General features: G+C 55.6%; 1 protein-coding gene across 2 annotated transcripts in view; it reads left to right on the top strand.

Annotated features, from left to right (window-relative positions):
• DNMT3A (DNA methyltransferase 3 alpha) overlaps positions 1–27,131 on the top strand; it is a 105,772-nt gene that overhangs the window by 36,480 nt on the left and 42,161 nt on the right. For both annotated transcript variants that reach the window (XM_068563893.1, XM_068563894.1), the window contains exons 3-6: positions 3,986–4,090; positions 18,117–18,387; positions 24,312–24,355; positions 24,797–24,943. In XM_068563893.1, the coding sequence (XP_068419994.1) occupies positions 3,986–4,090; positions 18,117–18,387; positions 24,312–24,355; positions 24,797–24,943 (567 nt within the window). The remainder of the gene's footprint in view (positions 1–3,985; positions 4,091–18,116; positions 18,388–24,311; positions 24,356–24,796; positions 24,944–27,131) is intronic.

Genomic DNA, 27,131 nt, shown 5'->3' with positions numbered 1-27,131 from the left:
TGGGGTTTGCATGGGGGCGGGGAGTGACGGGGAGGAGGGAGGGATACACGTTTGTGAATAGTTCTGGTCAGGACCTGCGGAGCGGAGGAAGTCAGCGATTCTTGAGTGACTCTCATGTGTCAGCTTTCCATATATTACCTCATTTAATTGTTATACCATTGCTGTGAAGTAGATATTATTATCCCCATTTTGTAGGTGAGGAATGCTAGACTAGAGAGGTTAAATAGCTCGAAGGGACTAGGGAGTAAATAGCAGAGCAAAAAGTCCAGCCTGCCCCCTCTCCGCCCCAAAGCCCACCTCACTAGAATTTCTGCCCATTCCTGCCTCCTCCCACTGGAAGGACTGACTAATTCAGCCCCTTCACTTGACAGATGAGGAAACCAACCCGGGCTCAAGGCTGTTCCTGCTAAATTTGTTACTGTTTTCCAGCTGCTCCAAGTCACTGTGGATCAGATTCTTCCCTTTCAGAGTATTAGTGACGCCTCCCAACTCAGTGCTACTGGCAGATTTGATAAGCATATTTTACATTCCTTTGCTCAGCCCATCAGCAAAGATATTGAATGAAACAGGCCCCATGACAGATGCGAGAATGAACCGCTTGATACGCCTCCTTGAGGGGCACGGCCCCGAGCCATCTGCTTGCCCTTCTCAGTGTATTACCCCTCTCACTTGTGGGTGTGAATGCGGGCAGGCCCAGAGCAGAAGGTATCGCCACCTCCCTTTGCCCCGCGATGTCGCTGTATCACGGGAGAATGACGTGTTGACCGAAAACGGCACGCTTTTCACAAAGCCGTGCTTCAGGGCTAGATGGAAAGGGTATGGGCCAGAGTCGCTCAGACCTGGGTGCGACTCCCCACCTGGACTCTCGTGGAGACTCGGTTTCCTAAGCACACCCCAGGGGTACCGGAGGGCAGAGTGTTGGACTGGGCATCAGGTGCCGTTCCCCGCTTGGGCCCGAGGGATAGGCTCAGGACATGGCCCTGGGGACTCCCCGTTCTCAATACACCAGGACCTGGACAGATGGTCTGGCATCAAGGTCTTCCACCTCTTCCTCTTGGGGATGTTGCATTGAATTAAATTCAACAGGGAAGGATGTGCTGAGCATCTCCTGTGTGTCAGGCAGAGCACGTGTGTGGAGGTGAGGAATGACAGCAAGTCTCCAGATGGCACAGGGGTTGCCTATCAGGGGCCCCCAAAGGCTTTCTCCACATGCTAATGGAAGCTGGGGCTTGGTGGTCCTGAAACAGCAGGTGTCTTTGTTTTCAGTCAGCACAGGCAGCCTGGTAACTGTGGTTCCTTAGTGCTAATCTGAGGCTCTGATTGGCTTTCCCGTTTCTGATTAGTTCAGAGCAAAAGTTAGAAAATCAAATGAATCCCTCTGTAAGAGATGCAGTGTGCTAAAGAAATAGTTCAGAGCCCAGAATTTCTGGGTGGTAGGAGTCTTTTCAGACCCCACGGCCACCCAGACTGATCCTGACCCACCTCGGCACCCCCTCTTGGCTGCTACCTGTGCATTCCACGCCCATGGCCCCAGCCACGAGCAACGGTCAGAGGCTTGGCTAGGTGTGGCCTAGTGCTCTGCAGGCAAGTACAGGGGCTGGGTGGGCCTCCTGCTGCCGGGGGATATGTAAGTCCTCTCATCGAGGGGCATGTGGAGAACCCACGAAGTGCTGAGTCTGTTGTAGGCTCCGGGTATTCAGCAGTGAACAAAACAGGCAAGGGTACGAAGCATTTAGTCAACTGTCTTCTTAAAAACCCGAGAAGCAGGCAGAATGGACACCTTCCTACCCCCACTTTATGGATGAGGAAACTGAGTTTCAGAGAGAACAGTCCGGGAACTAACACATGGACGAGCCGGGCTCATACCCATTTTGGTTTGCTTTAAGCCCCATGCCTTTCCACGACCTTGCGTGGCCTCCAACTGTTTTGTAAATGCCGAGTTACCTGGTCAGCACGATCAAGACGGTGCCCTTTTAGCCATGGTGTAACCTGACCAAAAAGCACCATCTCAGCTGAAATTCACTACCCTTGGGTAGATTCAGTTGGAACTTTCACAAACGTTAAGCTGCATTGGTAATATTTTCTCTCTGTGTGATCCAAGTGATTGTTTCTTAAATGGGGGTGTCTGTGGGGTCTCAGAAGACAGCTCAGCACCAGCAGGCCTGGCTTACCACGGGGCATGTGGCCCTGAGCCGCCCTCAGTCCAGGCCCACAGAGCTGTCATGGAGGCCTCTCCGCCACTTGGCTGTCCCCCACCTCGGCCTTTCTGCCCTCACAGTTTCTCTGCCATGATTTCCTGAAAAGAGCCTCTCAAGGGTCTCTGGTCCTGGGGCAACCTTTCTCTCACCACCCTGGACCCTCACCTCCTGTCCACAGCTGGCACTGGGCTCCCTGTCCTTGGCTTCTTTTCCAGACCTTTCTCAGCTGGGTTCCTTAAACTGTCTCTCCAGCCCCTCTCTGGCCCCTTGGTCCTCATTGCCGTGTCATTCTGCACAGCTTCCGTCTGAGGCTGACCATTTCCACGCCTAACCAAATCGCTCTGCCCTCGACTTCTTTGCATCTGTCGACTTTGCCTCTTGGGTTGGCAGCTCCCTTTTTTCTTGCACCCACAATACACCGGCGTCCCCTTTCTGCTCCTCTGAACACTCTCCACCTCCTGCAACTTGACTGGAGTCTCCCCTCAGTGCTGAGGCCTGCGGCCTCTGTCATCTTCCACTCACATGTCCTCGGAGGGCTCCCGGACTCTCAGCTGCAATGCTGAATCTCCCTCCTAAATCTCCTTCCTGGGCGGGTCTGTCCCAGATGTGCCTCGAATGGATGGATGGACAGAGGGGGCCAGTGCCACTCTTCCCACTGGTCTCATGTCTATGACTGGTCGCAGTAGGTTTCCATCTGCATGTCCCACCATCACCTGAAAATTAATGTGGCAAACCACAAGCTATTTTGAAATCACAAAAAATGAAAGTTGAGTGGGACATTGAGGGCCACCTCGATTCAATCCCCTGGGAATCTGTGCACCTCTCCTTTTCTGTGGCAGCAGCATGGCTCTGGGCTGGCGCCCTCCCCTGGGAGGACTGTGAAGATGTCTGTGGCTGCTGACGTCATGCAGGGCACGAATGGCAGCCTGAGGGGCCTCTGCTGGGTCAGGGTCCCTTTCTCTCTCCTTCCCCAACACAGTTTTTGCTCATGATTAGTCATGCTGGAGCCGGCTGAGTCAGAAGCAACTTGTGGGTGGTTTGTGGCCAGGCTGGAGCAGTGAGGCAGGAGGACTTTCTAGGTTTATGTGTCTGCCCCACGAGACAAGCATCGCAGGGCTAGGCCCTGGCACGTGCCAGGTGAAGGGTGGTGACAAAACCAAACTCTGGTCCAAAATTCAGCGAAGGAGGGGCATCACGATGAACCAAGACACGGTCCCTGAGATGCTCCCGCGGGGTGACAGGCACATGCAGTGCCTACGCGATGTGGCAGATGCTTCAGGGCAGGTGTATGTACAGTGGCTGTAATGCCCTCCATGGTCTGTGGTAGGCCTCTCCTTCCAAGGGTTGCATGTCCTTCCAATAGACATCGCTACGTGTCATACTTCTCTTCATGTGATTTTATTCTCTTCAATAAAGGTGATTCATTAAATACAGCATTAATCATTTTTGTACTTGTGTTAGATTTTTTTCATATAAATAAACTCATATCCAGAAACAAATTCTTTGTCAGAGCATGTGTTACGATTCTGTGGTTCAGAGAACGTGTCCACCCGAGGGAGAGCTGCATTCTGCTGGGGCAGCGGGGCGGCTCTGAAGTCCCCTGAGGATCAAGTTGAATCGGCCCTCAGGGGTGGCCCAGCTCTGCCAGTCAGGAAGCGGGTGAAGACCATCCCTGCCAGGGGGACCAGCATGGCACAACCCCGGAAGCATGGCTGCCCTGCGGGTGGGACACTGGGGAGGGCTCTGGGGTCCAGCCCTGGCTTTACAGGCTGTGTCTGTGCCCACAGGAGGGAGAGGAGCAGGAGGAGGCCCGTGGCAAGGAGGAGCGGCAGGAGCCCAGCACAGCTGCCCGGAAGGTGGGGCGGCCTGGGAGGAAGCGCAAGCACCCTCCGGTGAGTGAGGTGGCGTACCCCCAGCCCAAGTGCGCACGCGCGCACGCACGCACGCACACATGCACACACACACACGCACGTGCACATGCACACTGTAAATGCCAGTGATGTGTGTCCTGCAGGGACCTGGGCACGCTAAGGCTGGGGCATGGAGTGTACCCCTCCAGCTGTAGAGCCCAATTCCATTCCCCATTCACTGGACCCCCAAAACCACCCCCAAACTTTCCTATTTTCTGCATCGAACTGGAGGCCCCTAGAGGCCAGGGGACTTGCGCTGTGGGTCTTGTGGGACTTGAACCAGGCCCCTGACTCTCAGCTTCATTCTGGAAGGGCAGCAAGAGGGGGGGACTTGTTTTTCCCTAGCCTGCCTGCACGGGCCCCTCCCTCCCCATCCAGACACCCACCTTGGGTCTCAGCCCCACCTGGAGAACTTGGAGGAAGGGAACTGAGGTCTGGAAGTCTGATCAAAGTGAGTAGGGAAGAGATGCAGGCTGTAAGAGAGGAGGATGGCTGGGCGCTGTGTAAGTCCAGTAGAAGTGTAGACCCCGGGCTTCCGGGTGCCATTGCCTCTGAATCTGGTGGGGTGGGGGGGGACACTGGGGTTGCCCAAGATGAGGAGTGCTCCGGAGGGCAAGGCCCGTGGGCGGCAGGAGCCTGCCTTCCCTTATGCCTTAAACTCAGAGGCAGAACAATAGTTATCTGCCAGCTCCAGCCACAGCTGGTTCCTTTCTTTTCGTCCCTTCCAGCTGAGAATGGGAAACTTGGAGCAAGAAGGTAAAGAGGAGCCAGGAGCCCCGCATTTGTAACTCAGCCCTTCAAGGAAATGTTCTCAGCGGGGCAGGATTTTCCTCCTTGGGGCAGAGAGCAGGGTGAACGTGGCTGCAGTGAAAGGGGCAGCGGAGGGAGGGAGGGAGGGCGCGCTGCACCAGCTGGAGGTGAGGGGGGTTCTTGGAGTCGGGAGGTCTGGGAATCTGCAGGGCACTGAAGTGCACCACTGCCACTTCTGCTTGGAGATTTGGAGGGGAAGGGGGGAAGAAGTTAAGTCATTTAACTGGTAAGTAATTTTAAACACTTTAATATTAAAGCAGACATGGATATTTTATGGCCTGGAATGAAAAATTCACATGCCGTTGAAAGATAAAATGGGACTTCAAAGGAATTTTCAGCTTGCAGCAGACTCCAGGCTGCACTCCCAGATTCCCGGGGGTCCCTCCACTCTCCTCCCCGCCCTCACAGAGCACCTGGCGGGAGAAAGTGGAGGGGCACAATGCAGGCTGAGTCCGAGCCCACCCGTCATTCAGAACCTGAGCTGCTCGTGTGCTCGAGATCTGCAGAGCAAACTCCGCCTTTCCCTGGTTCGGGTGCTGGGGACGGGAGCCACCACCTGTAGCAAATGGGACCTGGCAGCCCTTTGACTCACATTTGTGAGTCCCTGGAACCAAAGGGAGGGCACATCACTGAGAGGTGGGGTGAGGCCCCAGGATCAGAGGGTGCAGGGAAATCAGGGGTTAGTGTGGAAGTGTGTCCAGAGATGGACGATGAGAGGGAAGAGGGGCACGCCCAGGGGGTCATACTCCCCTGGCCTGGAACAGTGCCCAGCATGGAAGGAAAAGCACTGTCTTTAAAATCCAACAGACCTGGGTTTAAATCCCAGCTCCACCACTGACCACCTGTGTGACATTGAACAAGTCACTGCCTGAACCTTGGGTTCCCGTTCTGAAAAATAGAGATGATAAAAATGCATTCCTCCTAGACCCCTGTGAGAATTAAATGGGTTAAAACACCAAAGAGCCAGTGGTCAGCAAAGGTCGGTCCTGCCCTTACCCGAAACAGAAGCAGCAGCCCTGGATTTACTGCTTCCCAGCTGTGTGACCTTAGCAAATTACTGAACCTCTCTGAACTTTTGCTCCCTCATTGGTAAAATATGGCTGCCGGTAATACCTGCCCTGTCCACCTCCAGGGGTGCTGTGCAAACAGCAAAGTGGGCTCCAAATGCACAGGGCCAGCAGCGTCATAAACCGACATCCCCACCCCCGGAGAGGCCAGTGGGCCAGGGGTCTACAAGGCCTTTCGGGTGGGAGCCTGGCATCGGCCTCTCAGCAGCTCCAGTGGGCAGCGGTGCACATCCCGTGCAGGTCAGTGTGGATGTGGTCCAGTCCTAAGTGAGGCCCTGGGAAGGGAGAGAGAGCGTGGGGAGGCAACGCTGACTGGGGAGGCATGGGGCTGAGGCAGCTGTTGTGAAAGGGACCCCTTGCACGGTGAGGGGAACAGAGAACAGCCAGCAGGTCTTCCCCGACAGCAGGCCCGTGGACCCCAAGGGAGCCCACGTGGGGGAAGTTTGTGCTGCAGCTCAGGGCCAGCCCACGGTCTCCTGGGCCTCGGGCCACCTGGTTCACTTGCGGAGCAGGTGCTGGCCCAGGCCTCCGCCCCTCCCCAGCCGAGGAGCACAGCAGGGAGGGTTTCTGGGGACCCGGCGCAGCTGTGGCCCTGGGAACAGATTGACCAGGGAGCTTTAAAGCAGTTGAGTGTGTGTCATCGAGCTAAGCCTGGAAATGGGGTGGGAGGGTGGGCTTGGCTCGAATCCTGGCAGGTGGAACAGAGGGAGCAGTGCTGGGAGTGCAAACGTTGGTGCACATGTTGCATATCCACTGCTGGACGGGGCGGGACGAGGTACATCCAGTGGTGTCCTCACCGCCCCCCGGCCCGAGGCTGTGACATCGTCTCCAGAATTTGCCCCCGAGGCCTGCCTGTCCCTGAGTGCCTTCCACTTTCTCCTGCTCCTGCGTCAGCCTCCTGGCTGCGCCCTCAGCCAGATCAGGCCTCACCTGCCCCCAGCATCTCTCTAGACCCCCCGGCCCTCTCTTTCTCGGTGACAAACACATTACACCTACTGAGCACCTGCCAAATAAATAAGACTTATTTCAACCTAGTGTGCTAGAGAGGAGGCCACATGTAATTACACTAAATACAGCCCAGGGCACGTCGCTTTCAAGAATCTCTAGGAGCTTTATTCTCATGGGACAAGACCTGGAACCCTCCATTTGCCTCGTCGCCATGTGACCTCTCCTGCCTCTGCACTGGTGCTCAGCGTCCAGCTCTTTTTCCAAGGAAACCCCGCCTCTTCGCTGCTCCCTGATCACCCCAAGCACGTGTGTCCCGCTGCCTCGTAAGCTGTTCTGCAGCCTTCCCTTCTCTCTACCCGCCCGGTATCACAGCCCACCAAGGCCTGTCTCGCAAATGAAGCCCAGTGCAGCCATCGTGACCCACACTGGCTCTCCCTTTTGAACTGACTGTGAAATTAAAATGAACACTAAGAAGTAAGACAAGATATCAGCCCACCAATCCCGGGCTTTGGTCCACACACCTGACTGCGAAGCACCAGTCTGCGAACTGTTTTGTTACCTGTCTGTACAGAACTTGAGAATCAGCATTTAGAAACCTTTATATCAATTTGATACTGTCCCCCACACCCACAGGCATGATTTTGTGTTTTACAAAAGTACCATTTCCTGGTGGACTGGGAATTTAAAAAACCTAAACCAAAGCCTGGCTTTTCACACAGAAAAGCTGGTGGGGAGAGCTTGTCTCTTCCACCAGATCTGCCGTTTAGAGGCACCCCCATTGCACTGTCTACCTACTCACTGAGGTCAGCGACCATGAAGAAAGCCTCAGAGTGGTGCAGCACTCAATTGTCTGCAAGGGCTTTCTACACCGTGACCTCATTTGATGCCAACGATGAACCTGTGTGGGGTAGGTGGAGGCCACTGGCGTTACCATCCCCACATTCAGATGAAGAGACTGAGGTTCAGGGAGGACGACCCGGACTCGGACTCCACACCTCCCGACTGCAGAGCCCACAGCGCTCATTCCTCCTTGCCACTCCAGCCACACCATCTGGAAGACTGGGTATCCCAAATTCGCTTTAAGATAACATATGAATGCAGGGCTGTTTGAAAAAGTGTGTAGACCTGGTCCAGAAAGCATCCAGAGAAAACAGAACTGAGCAGGGCAATTGACCCAAATACCAGGGAGCCTGCGGGTAAGTGGGGAAGGCTGCGGTGGTCTGAGGAGTGAGCAGTGGGCCCATTTCAGCCAAGCGGCCGTGTTGGTCTGTGGCACTGGCCTCAGAGCCAGGATGCGCGCAGCCGGAGCAGCAACAGGAAACAGGAAGCCGGCCTCAGGGCTGGGCGGAGCCTAGAAAGGGAGCTGGCACCTGGGTGCAGGGCCTGCTGGCTGGCCAGTACCCACGACCAGAGGAGGGGACAGCAGCGTGCAGGGCTGGTCTCTGCTGGCCAGCGAGTGTGGGCCTGTGTGTGGGTGTGAGCGTCGGCTGGGAGGAAGAGGCATCTTCCTGTTCACCGGCTCCGAGGACGTTGCAGAGTAACAAGTGAGGGTGTCCGAAGCTGGTTCCTGCCTGATCACAGACCCAGACTGCCCTGCGACCGCCTTTGTCCTATGTGCTGGTTACCGCTGGGGCTCCAGGAGGGACAGTATCTGCCCTTGCCCGCCAGACCCTGGGGTGGGGACCGGCCCTTCAGGGCTCCCCGCCCTGTTTACTAGGTATATGCACTTATTCATTGAAAATTTATATTCATCAACTTCCTCCAGGGTTATTTTTGTTCAGTGGGAGCACTCTGAGGTCACCTCTTGCTAAGAATAACCCAGAAAGGGGGGGAGGGGGAGGGGAGGGGGGAGGGGGAGGGGGCGGGAGCAGGCACCGAGCTCAGCCAGACTGGCCCACAGCCGGCGTATCTCCTCACTCCTCACTGGAGGCTGAACCTCCATCACAACGCCTGAGTGAGTGAGTTCTTGAGGGCCAAACTGCTCCACTTCAAAGCAAAAGACTTGTGCGGTAAGCTGTGTGAAGCTGCGGGACCGTTCCACTGCAGCTTAAGCCAGCCGAGTACCGTTTAACTCAGTTATTGGGCCTTTGCAGTATTGGCTCATTTTCCCACCTAATACGACCGTTTGATTCTTAAGACAGAGCTCAAATCCCCTCTTTGTGTCCAGGTTAGAAGGGCTCCTTCACTAACCCCTGGAACCTTGACTCGGTGACTTGGTGCCCCTTGTTTTTATGCACAAAACTTCCTGAAAGGGTATCTCCCATTCCTGGGCCCCGGCCCCTCAGGGGGCATCCCTGCCTGTGAGCCTGTGTCGGCCCACTGCTGCCCGTTCCCCTGTGTCGTCATGCTTTTGAAGGCGTGGGGAAAACAGGGCTGTCAGACATCTCGCGAGGTTAGAGACTTTCCTTGTAACGGTGCCCTGCAGTCTCCTCTGCTCATTCCCCCAGCTGATCAGTCAAACCAGCGCTCACAGAGCCATCCAGTACCCCAAGAGCCTGGCCCGTGGTCTGGACCTAAAGTGCCGAAGACATGTTGGGGGGAGGGGCTGGACTTGGGCCTTTGAAGGGAGGTGATGTGTGACAGGGGAAAGTGGGAGGTTTCCCTACCTAGGACCTTCCTGAGCAGCGTGTGCAGGGACGAATGTGCGCGGGGACCCGGCGTGCTTGGGGGAGGCCGGACCGTGCGCAGACTGGCTTGGCTGAGTGGACGAGGGTTTCATTTAAGAACACCTTTGATCTCGGGTGGAGAGGTAGTTTGCAGGCAGCCTGAGGGTTTATATTTTATCCTCTCAAAAATGTGCTGTGTTTATCTGGAGGATTTTTGAGACGGTGGGAGGTGTGAAGTGATGGGCGTCGTGTTTTGGGAAGCTCACTCTGGCATCCATGAGCATGATGGGTTGAGCACAAAAGAATGCAGGGAGATAGGATGGGGTACATTGGGGCCAAAAAATGCCCCCACAGCCTGTTGGGGGGCGGCCGTGATGGGACAGAATTGGCAGGGCCTGCAGTGCTGGGCTGCGGACCAGGGAGAGGGAGGAAGGTGCTGCCGGCCCCCAGGGCCAGTGGCAGTGGTATTGTCAGAGACCGAGACTTCTGGAAGGGAGCAGGTTTGGCAGGGGCCCTTTCAGAGGCTGATCTAGGTATCTGGTCTTATTGGGGGAGCATCTGAGTGAAATCCCAGAATCTCCATTTTGTTTTCCCAAAAACCCCTGTTTATTTTCATCCCTCCCCGGCCCCTTCCCCAGAGCCACATGTTCCAGGCCCTCTCCAGCAAGAGGCATTCATTCCCTCCGGTCCCGAGCCCCGTGGGCTTCCTAGGACCCCGTGGGCGTCTGCACCTGCGCCACTCCCGCTGCTGCAGGGACCTTCCGCACACGCATCTGGGCAGAGTTGTTGACGCCGGTCTTCTTTCATCATCCTCACCTAGAGAATTTTGTGCGTTTCGGTTCTGCCACCTCAAGAAAGATATACGGAGATGGAAAAGCTCCAGGGAAGGGCAGCTAAATCGATGAAGGGGAAGGCGAGGCAGCCAAGTGAGGACAGACAAGAGAGGTTACGGCTCTCCAGTCTGGAGAGACAGAGCTGAGCGGGGATGTGATTAAAGCTATGAAGTCACGCCGTAGGGTGGGGCAGGATGAGCGTTGCCCCGGCGGGGGTGGGCGGGGGTGGGGAGACACCCATCAGAAACTTCAGAAAGGTTCGTGAAGCACAGACAAGAAAGCACCATTTTCCATGCTGAGTTCCCTTCTCACCCAACCTGTCACCCTAGGCCTTGATGTAGAGGGTGAAAACAGAAAAAAAACTGCAAAAGAGGTTTACTTAAATACGACCTGGATCTTCTCTACGTAATGGCTTTTTCAAGGGAGGCTCCAGCTCACCCTGAAATCCTTTGAGGTTGACTTCAAAGAGCACAGCCAGGCCCTCTTCCAGGTGGACAGGTGTCCCTGCTGGAAGCGGAACCCCGGATGGGCCGCCACTCACCAGGCGTGCTAGTTCTTGCATCCATTTGTCACAGCTAGCAGGGGCCCCGACTGAGTGACCTCTAAGACTTCACCACGCCCTGAAGTTCTCTCCTCAGTCCTGAGTCTCTCTCTCTCTCTCTCTCACACACACACACTCACACACAGGCTGGAGAGATCTCTGGGGAGGAGGGTGGGAAGGAAGCTCCCAGCCTCAGTGGTGAGAGAAATGGTGGCACCTAGAAGTCATACCCAAGCTGGGGTCAGACTTGCCAGAGCTGGCCCTCTTTGGCCTCTGGTCCTTCTGTCCCTTGACCCCACTGGTGGCCCTTTTAGCCCCTTCACTAGGGAAAAGGAAAATGGAAGGGTCAAGGTCCTGGTTCCAAAGTCTTGGGGTCCGACTCCATTCACCCCAGGGAGGCTGAGCAGGGAGGCACGTGGGCCTCTCTCGGGAGCGGGCGTGGGTGACCTCTCTGGCTCTCCCTGCCTCAAGGCCACTTCCGGCCGATCAGAGCAGAGGGCTGCCAGGGGAAGGGGCTGCAGGAAGGCCTGGGGCAGAGGAGACGGGGGAGCCCGGGCCCAGTGCCAGCGCTTAGGGGACAGGGCTGCCCCGCTTATGTGGACGGTTTGGCTGTTTCCTGAAACGAGAGTCAACCTGGGAAAATCCAGGGCGTGGCGGGGAGCTGAAGGGTCTGCGAGGGACTGGAGTGAACGGAGGGCGCGGGTGGAGGGGGGCTGTTGGCGTGCTTTTGTTGACATCACTCTGGGGCATCTGAGCACATCTCTGTCTTGCGGCTGGTGAGCGGGTGTCTCTGGGCCATGGTGAACCCCTTGTATGTCTGTGCATGGGATTGCGTCTCTGTGTGTCTTTAATCAAGAGGCCATAGCTGGCCAGACGCCAGGGTCCCCAGCTGGCACAGAGCTGAGTGTTCCAAGTGCCTGAAAGGCACAATGGGGATGAGGGGGGAGGGGGGAGGGCAGGAAGGCTGGGGAGGGCGAGGTGAGGCCACCCCACTTCTGCCAGCCTCTGGGCCTCCCCCCGCCGGAGCTGCCCCAGGGTCTGGGGGTGAAGGCCCCTTTCAGCAGCAGCTCCTGGCACAGGAGGAGAGGGTGAGTCAGGTGCCTAGAGCCAGGCCAGAACATGGCTCCGACCTCCAGGGCCTTCCAATGGTAGAGGCAGGGTCCCAGGTCTCCCCCCTCCACACCTGGGCCCAGGTAAGCCTGCGCCCAGGGCTGTGCTGGAGAGCTGACCCGGCGCCCTGTCTCCCTTGTATCATTTCCCTCGCCTCTTATCTTTTGTGTGCAGGTGTCATACCTGTCAAACAGGCTTCAAAAATCCCTTTTCTATTTGGAGCCCCGGCACTCTGCCCCACCTTGGGAGACAAGGCCTCCCTTCCTGAGGGAGGGTTGGGGTTCTGGGGTCTGGTCCAGACTTCCAGCAAAGGGGGAGCGGAACGGGGCAGGGTGGGCGGCTGGGGGACTGGCTTTGGCCTGCACAGGTTCACTGCAGGAGGTTCTTTCTGGCTTTGCCTCTGGCCTTTCCCTGTGATGGCTGCTGCCTGGGAAACAGCTGCAGCCTTTCCCTGGCCCTGCTCAGGCACATCAAAGCCTCCTTTTGCCTCCTTGGATCCCTTGGGATTTGAGGTTGGGCTTTTCCTGAGACTCAACCCAGAGGTGGGGGCTGGCTTTCAAATGCCTCTCCTGTACCTGGGTCATTTTGGAAGCTTTACCACTTAGAAGGTATGTAACCTGAGGCAAACATTGGAGACCTTTTCCTTGGAAAAGTGAGAGTAACACGACCCATCAGGATAATTGGGATAATTAAGTTGATCAATTGTATAAGCATAGTTATGCCAAGTCCTCTGCTTAGTACTGGGGAGCTGTCGGTGGAATGGTTGGAAGGAAGAGAAATAAAAAGATAAATAAGGCAAAGCTCACAGTCTAGGAGGGAGACACACAGTAAATAATTAGGTAACATGTGAGGAGTGCTCTAATGAGATAGGGTGTGAAAGTGCTTTGTAAACAAATGTGGTGTGCGGTGGGCTAGGGGATGTGAGTGAATGCTGGGGTGGACTTAAGGGCCAGGCTCCACAGGGGCTTTGGGGGTGTTGGGGGCAAGGCTGAGTGTTCCAAAGACCAGGGCCTGGCACAGATACCTTCCGGGGTGTGTGTGTGTGTGAGAGAGAGAGAGACAGACAGACAGATTTTAAAATGTTCCTTAGACGACGGAAAGTAGAATAGTGGTTGCCAGGGACTTGGGGGATGGGGGAGATGGGGAAATTTTGTTTAATGGGTACAAGAGTTTCAGTTTGGGATGATGAAAAAGTTTTCAAGATGGACGGTGTTAATGGTTGTACAACAGTGTGAATGTACTTAATTTCACTGAATTGTACACTTGAAAATGGTTAAAATGGTGGGTTTTATGTTGCGTATATTTTACCAAAATTTTTTTTTAAGTTTTAAAAAAATGGTCCCTAGAAAAAGTCCCTGGTCCGTGCCCCTGTCCTCAGCCCAGGGCTTTTCAACAACAGCACCATCCACGTTTGGGGCTGCGTAATTTTTGTGGTGAGGGCTGTCCCCTACCCACCAGAAGCCACTGTCCGTCCCCCCAACCCACAGTGTGGTGACCAAAAGTGTCTCAGACATATTGCCAAATGTCCTCTGGGGGGCAAAATTGCCCCCAGCTGAGAACCACTGCCTTCACTGCTTGGAATAAGCTGCTCACAGGAGAGGCCCAAGGAGCAGGTGGGCAACAGAGAAGCAGGAGGCATTTCCCTGGGGTGGAGGGGTCTCGCCTGGAAGGAAGGCAAAGATCAGCAAACTCTGAGGGGCCCCGGGAGGTGGGCAGGGTTTGAAGACCCGGGGAGAGGCGCACTGGGCGGGGGTAGGCGCACAGTGGGTGATGGGCATCAGGCTCTGCTCAAGTCTGTTGTGTCCACCACCCAAGGGAGGAGGAGTGAGGGGGCCCGTGGCTGCCATTCCCATTCTGCCACCACTCCTGCCGTCTCCCCGTACCCTACGGGTGAGAGGAAGGGGAGTGGAAATTGTCACCTCTAGCCGCTGGTGGCGCCTTCTACAGGGACCAGGGGCTTCTGCTGCTACCCCTCCCCGCCATGGGAAAAATGAGTGTCTCAGGGTGTGCCGTGTCTCCTTTCAAGGCAACTGTAAAGAATAAAAGCAAACAAAAACAGGATTTTTAACAGTTACACCTGACATGCAACCAAGTTGAAACTCCCTCTAGACGTGTGAACTGGATGCTCTCACTCGTACGTAACCTGGTCTTTGGCATTAAGGGATCAATTACGACTATTGAACACCTGCCAGGTGCCCTACTCCACACCCAGTCTAACCTAATAAGGCAAGTCCCTGCCTCTAGGAGGCGACAAGCTAGTGGGGGGTGGGGGGAAAGGAGGGCACAGGCCTGGCTGGGGTGGCCACTCCTAGTGGCTTCCAGGTCTGCTCTTCTCACCTGAGATGCCCTTTTAGGGAGCACCCAGCTCTTCCCTGGAGATTTAGAGTCGCGTCAGTCCATTTGCCTGTGGACCTCCTTCCTTCCTCTCAGTGGTTTCTTCTGGGTGGATTTGACCTGCCCAGTTACCCTGAACTCCAGAGGGAGGGCCAGTGAAGGGCCACTACTCGCGGTGTGTGTTGGGGGGTTCTTGATGGGTAAGATGGATCAAGGGTTGACCGTGGCAAGAGTCAGCAGCTCTCCTAAGCCCAGAGCTTTGATTGACTCAGGGTCATCCATGACCAGAGAGGGCGGGCAATGGAGGATGGGCTGGTCGGGAAGAGAGGAGGGGGAGGACTCGTGAGATCGGGGCGGATTTCAGCCCGCTGAGCTACCCTCGGGGCTGGAGCTGTGCCGAGTGCTCCCCTACCCCTCATCCACCCACCTCTGGGAGGATGGCGTGTCTCATGCTGCTGCAGACTGGGGTCCACCAGGGCAGGCCTGGGAGGGGTGCCCGATCAGGGTGGGTTGGGACCCTGGGGCTGGGTTGGGTCTCGGAGCAGGTACTCCTGGGTCTCTATGCTATGGAGCTGGCAGTCAACAGGAAGTGAGTCCCAGGGTGAGAAGAGGCCGTGTGGTCCCCGGGCAGGAAGTGAGTGACAGCGGAGTTGTCTGAGCAGTTTGTGGGGCTGGGAGCCTGCCCCGACTTGAGGTGTCTGTGGGGAAGCAAGTGGCTAGAGGAAAGGAGGACACGGCCATGGTAAGAGATTGGCGCTGACCCAAACTTCTCAGCCTGCGTTGGCCAGCGGGATCCCCTACCCACCTCCCTGGGAGTGCTGCGTTTGGGGCTCTGTGGCGCTGGCACAGCCGGACCTGAGGGTAGCAGTGGGGGCCCAGGCGTGCCTGGCTCTGTGGGTTGCCTGGGCCACCTGACTCTCTCACACACAGGAGCCTCGAGGAAGGAGAGGATTTATCCAGGGAGGGGAGTTCTAGGCCAGGGAGCCTGCTGGCTTGAGCAGGGAGGTGGGAAAGACCTTCTGAGTCCTGAACAGGGTGTGTGAGTCCTGACACCTGGGGATGGCAGCTGAAGAGAGAGAGAGGGCCTGGCTGCTCCCCTGGCCGTCCTGCGTTTGGCCTCCTGGCTCTGCCGGCTTCGGCCCCGAGTGCCCAACCCTAGGGGAGGACTTCTCCCTTCCGCCAGAGGCCATAGGCCTCCTCTTCCTCTTGCTGCGGCCCCCCACCCCTGCCGCTGAGGCGCGCACACGTTTGTAGCTTTCTGCGGGAGGTTTTCTTCCTGGAAGCAGGCCTGCCCCCAGCCGTCCCACACAGCCCTCCACACAGCCGGGAGAGCAGCCTGGCAAGGCCGCGCGTCCCCTCTGCTCGCCCTCAGCTGCTCCGTGCGGGGACTCTCGTCCAGGCAGGACGCTGGTTTTTATTTTTGTTATCTTTTTCCAAGGCCCTCGTCCCTATTCGCCACCTCGGGGGTTTCCTCACCATACAGCAGTGGGCTCAGAGTTGAGATCGTAGATCCTTGGAGGCTGCCGGGCCTTGCAGGGAGGGTCTGGGGAAACCAGCGCTCTCTCAGGCTTTGGGGGGGGGGTGGTGCTTCAGGGATACAACCCTCTGGAGGGAATTTGGCAGGATCTACTCACACGTAGATGGGCAGGCCCTCTCCCCCCAGCCGGTCCACTTCTGGGACTCTGGCCTACAGAAATCCACAGGTGCGCAGAGCTGTTAAGTGCAAGGTGTTCACTGCGGCAGACAGCAAATCAGCCCAAAGGCCCACCATTAGGAGATGGTTTGAATAAATTAAGGAGCATCCATTCAATAGAATGCTGAGCAGCTGAGACAGAATGAGCCCGACCCATCCGCACTGTTATGGAGAGATGCCCGCTGTGCTCGCTAAGTGAAAAAGCAAGTTGCAGAACAGGATAAGTCATATGGTCCCTTCTCAGGGGAAAAAAAAACCTGGATCTGGATGTGTGTATAAATACATGTGTATAAACATGTAACTTACACATGATTGTAGATGCATAGGAAAAAAAAGTCGAGAAAAGATACACGCCAAACTGTCAACAAGCAATTAAAAAATTTTTTTCTTTTCTTAAATTTATTTATTTAGTTTTTGGCTGCATTGGGTCTTCGTTGCCGCGCGCGGGCTTTCTCTAGTTGCGGTGAGGAGGGGGCTACACTTCGTTGCGGTGCGCGGTCTTCTCATTGTGGTGGCTTCTCTTGTTGCTGAGCACGGGCTCTAGAGCGCACGGGCTTCAGTAGTTGCGGCACGCAGGCTCGGTAGTTGTGGCACGCGGGCTCGGTAGTTGTGGTGCACGGGCTTAGTTGCTCCGCGGCATGTGGGATCTGCCCAGACCAGGGCTCGAACCCGTGTCCCCTGCATTGGCAGGCGGATTCTTAACCACTGCACCACCAGGGAAGTCCCAAACTGTTAATAATGATTCACCTGTGGGGAGTGATTTTGGAGGTACAGAAGTGAAATAGGAGCTTTAACCTTTTAATACTACTCATTTTTGTGTGGTTTGAATTTTTATAATATATGTGTCTGACTTTTATAAACAGAAAAAAACTTAAAAATAAGGAAACCCTCCATTGGTCTAGCCTAGTCATCTCACCTTACAGGTGGGGAAACTGAGGCGCCCTCTTGAGCCGCACCTTCCTGAGGTGTTTGCTGAGCTGGTGCCGCTCCCGCCCTTCTCCAGGCGGCTGATCTGCAGGGGAGCCGATGGGCAGGGCTGCTGGGGGCGGCCTCGTGCCCACGGATGTGGCAGAGCGCCAAGTATAGGGGACTCTTGTCTCTCCTGCCCCAAGAGGACACCTTCGTTCCTTCTGATATGTCCTGGCCTACCTGCCCCCAGATGGCCAAGGACGAAGTGCTAGCCACGCTCTGTCCTCACAAAGTGTGTGGCCTCAAGCTAATCACAAAATTCTCTGAGAGCCTCCCCAGGGAGGTCGAGCGGCTCTGAGGGGTAACGGGTGAGGAGCTTTTGCCCACCGTGCAGTGACACGTATGAAGGACGGTTATGACAACTCCCAATGTGATTCTTGTAGCGAGCTCAGTTCTGAGACTCTTGGGGACAAAGCAAGACACTTCCTCTTGGAGGGGAACACGGCGCCGCGTGCTAGGGAGGGTTGCTGCAGAGATTGCGGTTGCTGGCTGGGGCCTTGGCTCTCCTGGCATCCGAACACCCAGGAAAGGCTGTGGGCCAAAGCTGAGGGAGGGACCTGTGCTAGGCTTTGGGGCCCAGAGGAGGCCCTCTTTCACCCTCACACTCCACCTGGCCAGGCAGCAGCTCGAGAGACCAAGAGGACGGCCAGGGGGGCTTTGGCACAGAAGTCAGATCAGCCCGGGGTTACTAGCATCTTCTGAGGAGGGGTCCTGGTTTGAAGTAGGGGTAGTATGAGGAGCACCTGATTTCAGTAGAGGCCACAGAGAAGACTTGGGCACCCTCTGTCACCTCAGTGGGTGGGGATGGCCTGGGCTGGGGTGCAGCCGGCAGGGGAACCAGGCTGTTAAACCTGCTTGGTTTCTTCTCCCGTTTTCTTAACTGGAGTCCACAGACCTCTTGACTTCAGGGGGCCAGGCCTGTGAACCCCTTGAATCTGAGCGAACAATTGTGAGTGTATTTGACTTCATAAACATTTATGTGAACACAGTTTCCTGGACAGAGGGTGTATAATTTTCACCGGAATCTCAGATGGGTCAGTGACGCAAAAGGGGCTAAAACCACTGGTCTAATGCTCCCCTCACGTTTATCTTTCCAGGTGGAAAGCAGTGACACGCCGAAGGACCCCGCCGTGACCTCCAAGTCCCCGTCCATGGCCCAAGACTCAGGCCCCTCAGAGCTGTTACCCAACGGGGACTTGGAGAAGCGGAGTGAGCCCCAGCCAGAGGAGGGGAGCCCCGCTGGGGGGCAGAAGGGCGGGGCCCCAGCAGAGGGAGAGGGTGCAGCTGAGACCCCGCCCGAAGCCTCCAGAGCCGTGGAGAATGGCTGCTGCACCCCCAAGGATGGCCGGGGAGCCCCTGCAGAAGAGGGTAAGTCCTGGGCAAAAGCAGGGCAGCCTCTGCTGGACTGGCTGGGATCCCCCTGAGGGTTAGAACCTCGGGGCCTAGTGGGTCCCAGGAGGCCTGGGCTGGGCACGGTAGCTGAAGGTCTGCTTGCCAAAGCTGTGCCCTGCAGGCTGCATACAGCCTGCACACATGTTTTATTTGGCCCATGTAGTATTTTAAACATTTAAAAAACTGAGTTGCCAGTATTTAAGAATCAAGAAATTTCACATAAAAATCTGGAGTTTTGGCTTCTCATGGAAAAAAAAAAAAAGCTAGATCTGGCAACAGTGGGTTTACAGAATGCCATTGGTTGCTGGACTGGGGTGATGGCTGTCTCCCCATAGGCTGGTTGTATGCCTCGCTTTCCCTCAGCCTTTGCCCGGTCTGCTTACTCTTCCGCAAGACCTGCGGCTCTTCGGGATCCACACGTTGGTAGCCCCTGGCCTGGGCGCTCGAGGGCAGCAGATGTCCTTGTGGATGTTAAAAACCCAGTGGGCTTTTCCCAGTGCAGATGTCCTGAGCCCACCATAGTTGAGTGGACCGGACTGAAGTTTGGTGGTGACAGATTGCGGGAGGGGAAGAACAGGGGGGAGTTGGGTGTGCGCTGCCCAGCCCAGGCCTCTTCCTCTGAGGACTTTGTGGCCTAGCCCTGGAGTCCTGGAAAGTTGCCCACTTTTCTCTTTAAGGTTAAGCCAGCGATTTCGGGGCCAACAGAGCTGTAAACATGTTAGTAATGAGGACAACTAGCATTTGTACAGGGCTTCACAGTTTACGAAGCACTTTCTCATATATTATCACATTTGATCCTCCCAGGGCCCTGCCAGGTTGTTTTGCATATGTGCATTTTAATTTCAAAAAGCCTTCCTTCCTAAGTGTACATGATGGAGTGAATCAATCGATTAATTGGTACAACTTAATTTTGCATGCATTCAAACCTAATATTCGTGCAAGGTAGAGAGCATCTCTGGAAAAGAGATTCCCAAATTTATTTTAAAATATCTTTCATTCGTCTATCATTCAACTAATATTTATGATGCTCCCACCATGTGCAAGGCGCTTTCTGAGGTACTCACTCTGCATTTGTTGTTTTGTCTACTCTTCCAAACAATCTTCTTCAAGAGGGATTATTATCCTCATCTTAAGGTGGAAAAAAATTGAGCCTTAATGAGATGAAGTGACTTGGTCAGGGACCCCAAGCCTGTTAGTGGCAGATCCAGAATTCGTTCCATCTTGGTCTCTAGCTTCTGAGTCGGTGTGCCCTTCCCAGATCCCCTGCTGTTCTGCAGTGGGGCTTGGAGTGGGGGATGGTCCTGAACTCTGCACCTCCGGGGGTGTGTCCTGACTTGTGGTGGGAGTGGCCAAGGGGCCAGAGTGGAGTGAAACTGGAGGAGAGGGAGAAAACGCCATCCTCCCCTTACAACGGCCAGATGTGCAAGAGCAGAACCGGGGAACCCATGGGCCCTTCCCACCAAATAGGCAGCTCCTGGGACCCCACCATGGCTTGCACCCAGCTGCCACCCAGGGCCGGGGCAGCCCTTGCTGCCTGGTGGGATGGAACCAGCACTCCAAGGCTGCTCTTAACCCGTGAGAGTTTGCTTTCGGTTTGGGACTTCCCCCGGCTCTGTTCGTTCTCAGGAGCAACTGCTTCGGTCAGTGAAGAGGGGTTTATTAAACACCCATTTGGTGTGTGCCGGGATCTGGGGAAACCATCATGAACAAAAACCTGGTTCTTGTCCTGGAGGACCTCACAGTCCACTGGAGAGATAGATGTTAGTGAGAAATGCACACTTAAAAGTGTGTGATTATACACGGAGATAAGTTCTCTAAGGGAAAATAAACATGGTTCTCTGAGGAGCTGTAACAGAGGAACCCCAGCCAGCCTGGGCTGTTACACCTAAGCTGAAGGATGAGCTGGGGTTCACCAGGGGAGGCAAAGGGCCGGGAGGGGGTGAGAACAAGTGGGAGGGAGCATGGTATCCAGGGACCTGACAGAAACCTACAAGTCTGGAATTGGGGGAGGAAGGGAGAAGGGTGTGCGACAGCAGACAGGACCAGTGCAGCTTCAAGGCTGCCCTCTCAGGGGTTGACATGATCGGCTTTGCATTTTGAAAAGATCCCTTTGCCATCTGGATCCTGGAATGGAACAGAGGGGCTGGGAAGCAGGACAAGCGATTAGGAGGCTGCTGCAGGCGCCCAGGGGAGGAGGGGGGATCTGGGGAGCTGTGGATGAGTGCCAGGGACACAAGGGGGAAGAGGAGAGATGGTTCAGGGGTTACTCCTGGGTTTGGGACTTTCACATATTGAGCGGATCCTTCTCAGAATCTTAGTGCAAAGTGCACTGGGCAGAAACATCCCACGTGTCCTTGATCTTCAGAATTTGGCCTTGGAGCACTCCTGTGTGGCCCCAGCTATTCAGGTAGTGGAGATGCTGGCAGGGATCAGAGCTGGGATCCCTAAAGGTCACTGTGAATTGCCTGGATGCTGAGACTGGTGAGCTGTTACCTAGAGGGGTGGGCAGTGGCCTACTGGAGGCTCGGCCACTGGTGCAGCAGTCAGCCACATAGAACACATATGCAGCTGCTCGGTTCCAAGGAGGAAGGAGACTGAGGCCCCAGGGCGGCAGTGAATTGGCCATGGTCTCCTTTCGGTTCCCCTCATTCCAGGTCTCTTTGCAGGCGCCCCATCCGTCTCTCCCGGAACCAGTCTCATTAGTTCCTACACAGGAAAAATGGAGGGCTTTAAGGCAGTCTTGGCCTGGGCACCCTCCCAGGAGCCCCAGATCTTGATAGTACAACCAGGAGAAAGGAAGAGCAGGGGAGATGATGAGTAATAAGGACAAGAGCCACCTGGATAGGCAGGTGGTGGCCCTGGAACTGCTCCTGCACTCTTAGCACTGAGGCCGTCATGATGATAGTAGTAACGATGGAAATGTGGCTTTCTTTTTTATTTTATTTTATCTTATTTATTTTATTTTTTCTGAATATTAACTATGTGTTGAGTGTTCTATGTCCTTACTACTCAAAGTGGTCCATGGACCAGCAGCGTCTCCTGGCATGACCTGGGATGTTAGAAATGTAGAATCTCAGGCCCCACCCTAGACCTACTGAATCAGAATCTACATTTGAAAGAGATCCTCATGATTTCAGTGCATATTAAACTTTGAGAGGCCCTGCTCTTTATGTAATTCTCTTATTTAATCCTTGCTAGCATCTGAGGAAGACTTTTTTATCCCCCCATTTTTCAGGTGGGGAGACTGAGGGTTCAGACAGGTTAAGTAACTTACCCGAGATTATACAACTAGTAAAGGACCAGAGCAGGGTCAGCACAAAGCTCCTCTCTGCTTAGATTGAACACGCAGTATTGGGCTAGTGACTGCCCTCTGAGGCCAGCCTGGCCTCAGCCCTGTCATTGAGATTTGGGTTCACTTTAAAGGGAATTTGGGGGTGGCCCCTGGCAGAGTGTAGCCTCAGACCAGCAGGTAAGTGTTAGAAGCACCCTGGCCTCCCCTGCCCCCAGGACATGAGATGCCCCAGGGTCATGTCCAAGCCTGCCAGGGCCACCCTGGAAGGCACACAGCCACCTGGCCCAGCCTGTGACCCTGGATCTGGGCCAGGGGCAGATGGACTGCAGAGGGAGTGTCGAGAGAGCAGCTGACCCCCCTTGACTCAGGACAAGTGCTGCATTCTAAGGCCGCCCAGTTGGTTGTTTTGCTGGGACGGGCTGGAAAGAGTGTGTGTGTGTGTGTGTGTGTGTGTGTGTGTGTGTGTGTGTGTGTGTGAGAGAGAGAGAGAGATATCACTCAAGTGGGCATGCGCAGAGTATGTCAGGGAGAAAATTCCAGAAAGAAGCCAGTTGGAAACCGCATGAGGAAAAATTCTGTTTCGGGGAGCATGGGGGCTGGGGAATGAGGAAGGGGGGAGCATCAAGGTGGTGCCGTGTAAAATAAGCTAGCCGGCTTGGGAGTCAGGAGCTCTGAAATCTGATCTCAGCTCTGGAAGTACGTCTCTCCGCTCCAGGGGCCTCAGTTTCCCCATCGAAGGGCTGGACAAGTACCCCATCATCTCTACAATTCCTTCAGCCCCAACTTTCTTTCATTCTAATGAATAGATGATTCCCCATAAACCACATGCCACGGAGGGTCCCTGAAGGAAGGTCCCAGGGGCCACCAGGCTGCCTCCTGATCTGAGGGTGGGCGCCCCCTCCTAGCAGCCCAAAGCCTCACTAGGGCAGAACGGAGGGTCTGAGAGGAGAGGGGACCCCCGGGAAGGAGGGAGGTCCGGAGCTGGCGAGAGAGGAAGCCCGGCTTCAGGATGCCCGAGAAAAAGTTGGGGAGCTGGCTGTGGTGAGACAAGAGGGCCTAAAGGAAGCTCGAGGAGGAGACAGAGAAAGTCCGGTGAGACATAAAGGCCTGCTGTGTACACAGCCTTGGCGAGTACACGTGCCCCCCACTTCCTCCCGCCCCTGGGGGCAGCTGGCACCACGGAGTCCACACCTCCCACTCGCCCGCAGGTGCTGGCCCTGCCCTCCCCGTCCCCGGGCTCCAGGTCGCCAAAGCCCAGAGCAGAGCCCCGGGTCTTCCCCGGTGAGAGAGGGGGAAAGAAACATCCTCTTCAGGGACTGAGGATTCAGAGACCTTCAGTGCTGTAGCTGGTTTCCGCCTCAGAGCCAGGAGATGCAGGAGGGGCTGTTTTTTCCGTTTTGGGCTCTTTGTCTCCCCTTCACACCCCCCTCCCCGCCCCCCCAAGCGACCATGAGCCAGCCTTAGTGACCTTCCTGCTTTGGGCCCAAGCTCAGTACTCTTGGCTTCAGACAAAGGAGTTCTGGGGCCCAGGTGAGAGGAGGCTCACCTCCCACTCTCCTCACCCCCCAGCCCAGCCCCATCCTCCAGCAGGAAGCTCAAAGGCATAATTAACCCAGCCTACAGCCAGGCCAGGACTGCAGACTCCGGGATGTGATGGGCCCGGGAAGGGCGTTTGAGAGGTGAGGACCCTGAGCGGGGGAGGACCAGGGTAGTAGGAGCGCAGGGACATTCTGTGCCCCCTGCCCCGGACCCTTAAAGACGGTACTGCTGGGGCTTCAGCCCCCAGGGGAACCTTCCCTTCCAGGAACTGGAATCAGGGCCCATTGAGGAACCGCGGGGAAGAGGAGCAGGGAAATGCTGCCTTCCGGAAGCATTAGAAGGGTTATGTACCTTGATTCAGTGAAGAAGAGGCCTGGAAAGGTTACAGAGGTCACACGGAGACAGTTGGAATCCAAGGCTTCTAGAATAAAGGCTGAACTCAGGGACCTAAGAATGGGTGGAGAATGGGGTACCGAAGCAGATATTCACGACAGAAACGCAATATTGAGAACTTCAGGAGCACCTTAGAAACCATTTCCAGCATCTTTATTTTCCAGATGAGGAAACTGAGTCTCAAAGAGACGAAGTTGTTTCAGCAGAGTCTTGCTGCAGTCTCCCTGTGCCTTCCCCCACCCCCTAGAGCATCTTTGCTGCACCCCACACATACAAGTCAATGCTCCCTTCCAGGGCCAGGGAGGGCTGTGCAGTCTGGCCCCTCCTCTGGGAAGGGAGCTCTGTCTCGACTGGGAGCAGCCAAGGGGGCTATTTCCAGACCCCTTCTGTGTGCCTGAGGCACTCAATGGGCCAGAAACCACAGTGCTGGCTTTTCTGTTGTTCCTTCGGATTTGGGCCTCCAACCCTGCCCCAGTCCTTTTTCTGCCCTGGCTGTGCTCTGAGTCCTGGGGCCAGCATGACGCCTGGCACACAGTAGGCCATCAGGTTTGACACAGGAATGACTAAACGGTTGGAGAAGCCCTATCCCCGTGGCAGGGACCCCAGGCACAAGGTGAGGCCTCCGAGCCACTCCTGTAACCCTGCCGACAGTCCCTTTGTTCTTCCCTCTCCACAGGCAAAGAACAGAAGGAGACCAACATCGAATCCATGAAAATGGAGGCAAGTGTTTTCCTCAACCCCCAGGGGCTCTGTGGATCCTGATTCTAGGAGAAGAAAGCCACCGCTCTGACCGACTGTGGCGAGTGTGTGTGAGGGGGCCCAAGGTGGCCCCTGGCCCCTTCTTTACATGTCCCTCTGTGAGGAGCAGAGGAAGTGGGTGTGGAGGTTGGAAGGCCCCCAGCGAGGCAGCCAGCTGGTCCCCCTTCAAGACCAAGCACCTCCCCTCCCAGTTTATGTCCTGCCCCACATCCCTCACTTCTCCAGCCCAGACAGGGGCTTGGCCCGCACTCGCAGGGCTGGCATCTCTGGCCAGGAGTCAGAGCTCTGTGTTCTGCTCGAGGTGAGTGCCTCCTTGGTTTCCCCTCCAGGAGGAAAAAACCCTGCAGCGGGGCTGTCCGTGCTCACCTTAATGCCAGTCTGTCTCTGTCGTCTCTGTCCTAGGGCTCCCGGGGCCGGCTGCGGGGTGGCCTGGGCTGGGAGTCCAGCCTCCGCCAGCGGCCCATGCCGCGGCTCACCTTCCAGGCGGGGGACCCCTACTACATCAGCAAGCGCAAGCGGGACGAGTGGCTGGCACGCTGGAAAAGGGAGGTGAGGTGCCTTCTGGCCTGGGCCCCAGCCTGTCCCATGGAACTGGGAAACCGGAAGTTAGCTTCAGCCACTGTCTGCAGCTGTTGTCAGGCCCTGGCTGAGCCTCAGTTTCCCCTTCAGGTTAACCTCTCGCACTTACAGGGTACTGCTGGATCCCTAGGCAGTGGCTGGGTCCTTTGTTCTTTCAACAAATGTTATTGGACATTTACCGTGTAACCAGGCAGTGTCTTAGGCTTTGCGCGTGTAGAATTCCTGCCCTCATGGAGCTGACATTCTGATGGGGCAGATGGACAGGAAACAAGTAAACAAGGGGTTGAAATAGAGGTTAACAGAGGCCTGCTTTAGGTGGGGTGGTCAGGAGAGGCTTCTTGGAGGAGGTGGCATTTAAGTTCAGGCCTAAAGGAACAGAAGAGCTGGCTCTATGAGTTGTGGGGTGGGGGAGAACATTCTAGGCAGAGGAAATAGCACAAGCGAGGCCCTGACTTGTTTGGCTATGTGAAAGACCGATACTCCCAGAGTGAACCGAGCAGGGGAGAAAGTGGGGCCAGATGAAGCTGGGAGGTAAGCAGGGTCCAATCATGCAGGGCCTTGAGGTCCCTGCCGAAAGCTGGTTTAACGCTGTGTCCTGGGAAGCCGTTGAAGGTTTCTATGCAGGGAAGTGATTTGATGTGGATTAAAGGAGCAGCAATGGAGACAGATAGGGACAGATCCGGAGATTTAGAGATAGAAACAGCAGGGCTTGCTGATGGATGGGTGGGGTGGGGGAGGGGAGGGAATGGAAGCACGACTCCCAGGGGTTTGGCCTGAACACCTGGGTGATGGGTGTGCTACTTCCTTAGGTGGGGAAGACTAGGGGAGGAACGAGTTTGGGACGGGAGGGAATCAAGGGTTTAGCCTGAGATGCTGAGGTGCCTGGAGCCTGGAGGCTAGGGAGGTCCAGGCTGCAGGTCAAAGATGAGAAGGCGTCAGGAGCAGAACCTGGCAGAACCTGGCGTTTAAGTCCACTGATGAGCTCATGTAGGAAACAGGAGGAGAAAGCAGAGACAGTGTCCCTGGATTCTGTCCACAGAAACCCGACACTTACAGCCACGTGGAGAGGGGGAATGGCAGCAGCAGGACTGAGAAGGGGCCTGGGAGGAAGAAGAGGGAGGAAGCGCCGCGTCTCAGAAAGGAGAAGGTTTTCCAGAGGCAGTGGCCGCCCAGCCCTGCGGAGGCTGAGTTGAGACAGGCTGTTTGCACCTGCCGATCTGGAGGTAGCTGGTGACTTTTCTTAGAGAGGCTTCTGTGCGGGTTGGGAGGGAGAAAGCCAGCCCAGGGAGGGCTTCAGTAGCGAGAGGAGGTGGTGCCGTGGAGACCAAGGGGCAAAACCAGTTTACGAAGCACCACTGTGGGGCTGCTCTCCTGTATGTCTGGTTAGTAGAGAGAAGCCCGTTGACCTACCGGCACCAGGAAGGGAAGGGAAACGCGAACTGCCACCACGTGGGGCCTTTCACCTTCACTCTCACTTGTCTTTACCCCAGGCCTGCAAAGGATGGTGTTATCCCGTTTGCATTGTGTGAGAACTTGCTCTAGAGAAAGTTCAGTACAAGGAAGGGGGTGGGGTGGGTGGTGGCTACTTGATTGTTTCCAGTTCCTTTGGGACCCAGGAAGGCAGAAATTTCTCTCCTGGAGGAGCCTGGAGAAGGGACAGCCTGTCCAAGGTCTGGGAGAAGAGAGGCTTGACTCTGAGCATTAAGTGTGGTCTTTGGGATGGAAATTCATTCGGGACCTGGGGCTATTCCCCTGTGGCCTGTGGGAGGGGCTTTGCTTTTTAACCCCTTGTTCTGAGTGGCCTGTATTTCTGCTCTCCCTTAGCCCTAGGGCCAGAGGCTAGATATAAAGACTTCTTTTTTTTTCTTTAATATTTATTTGTTTATTTGGCTGTGCCAAATTTATTTGTTTATTTGGCTGCGGGATCTTTTAGTTGCGGCATGTGGGCTCTAGTTCCCTGACCAGGCATGGGACCCGGGCCCCCTGCATTGGGAGCACAGAGTGTTAACCACTGGACCACCAGGAAAGTCCCTAGATATAACGACTTTTACGCTTGAAAAGCTTCTAGAAATTTGGTGATCCTCAAACTGTGCTCCCTTGAAGAAGCAGTATGGAGGCCTGCTCTCAGTTGCAATAAAAAAGGCAGTCTTTTCTCAAC

This window comes from Eschrichtius robustus, chromosome 15, assembly GCF_028021215.1.
Source record: "Eschrichtius robustus isolate mEscRob2 chromosome 15, mEscRob2.pri, whole genome shotgun sequence".
In the NCBI taxonomy this organism is placed as follows: domain Eukaryota; kingdom Metazoa; phylum Chordata; class Mammalia; order Artiodactyla; family Eschrichtiidae; genus Eschrichtius; species Eschrichtius robustus.
The sequence above is the reverse complement of the archived record's forward strand: the minus strand, read 5'-3'. Positions and strand labels throughout refer to the sequence as shown.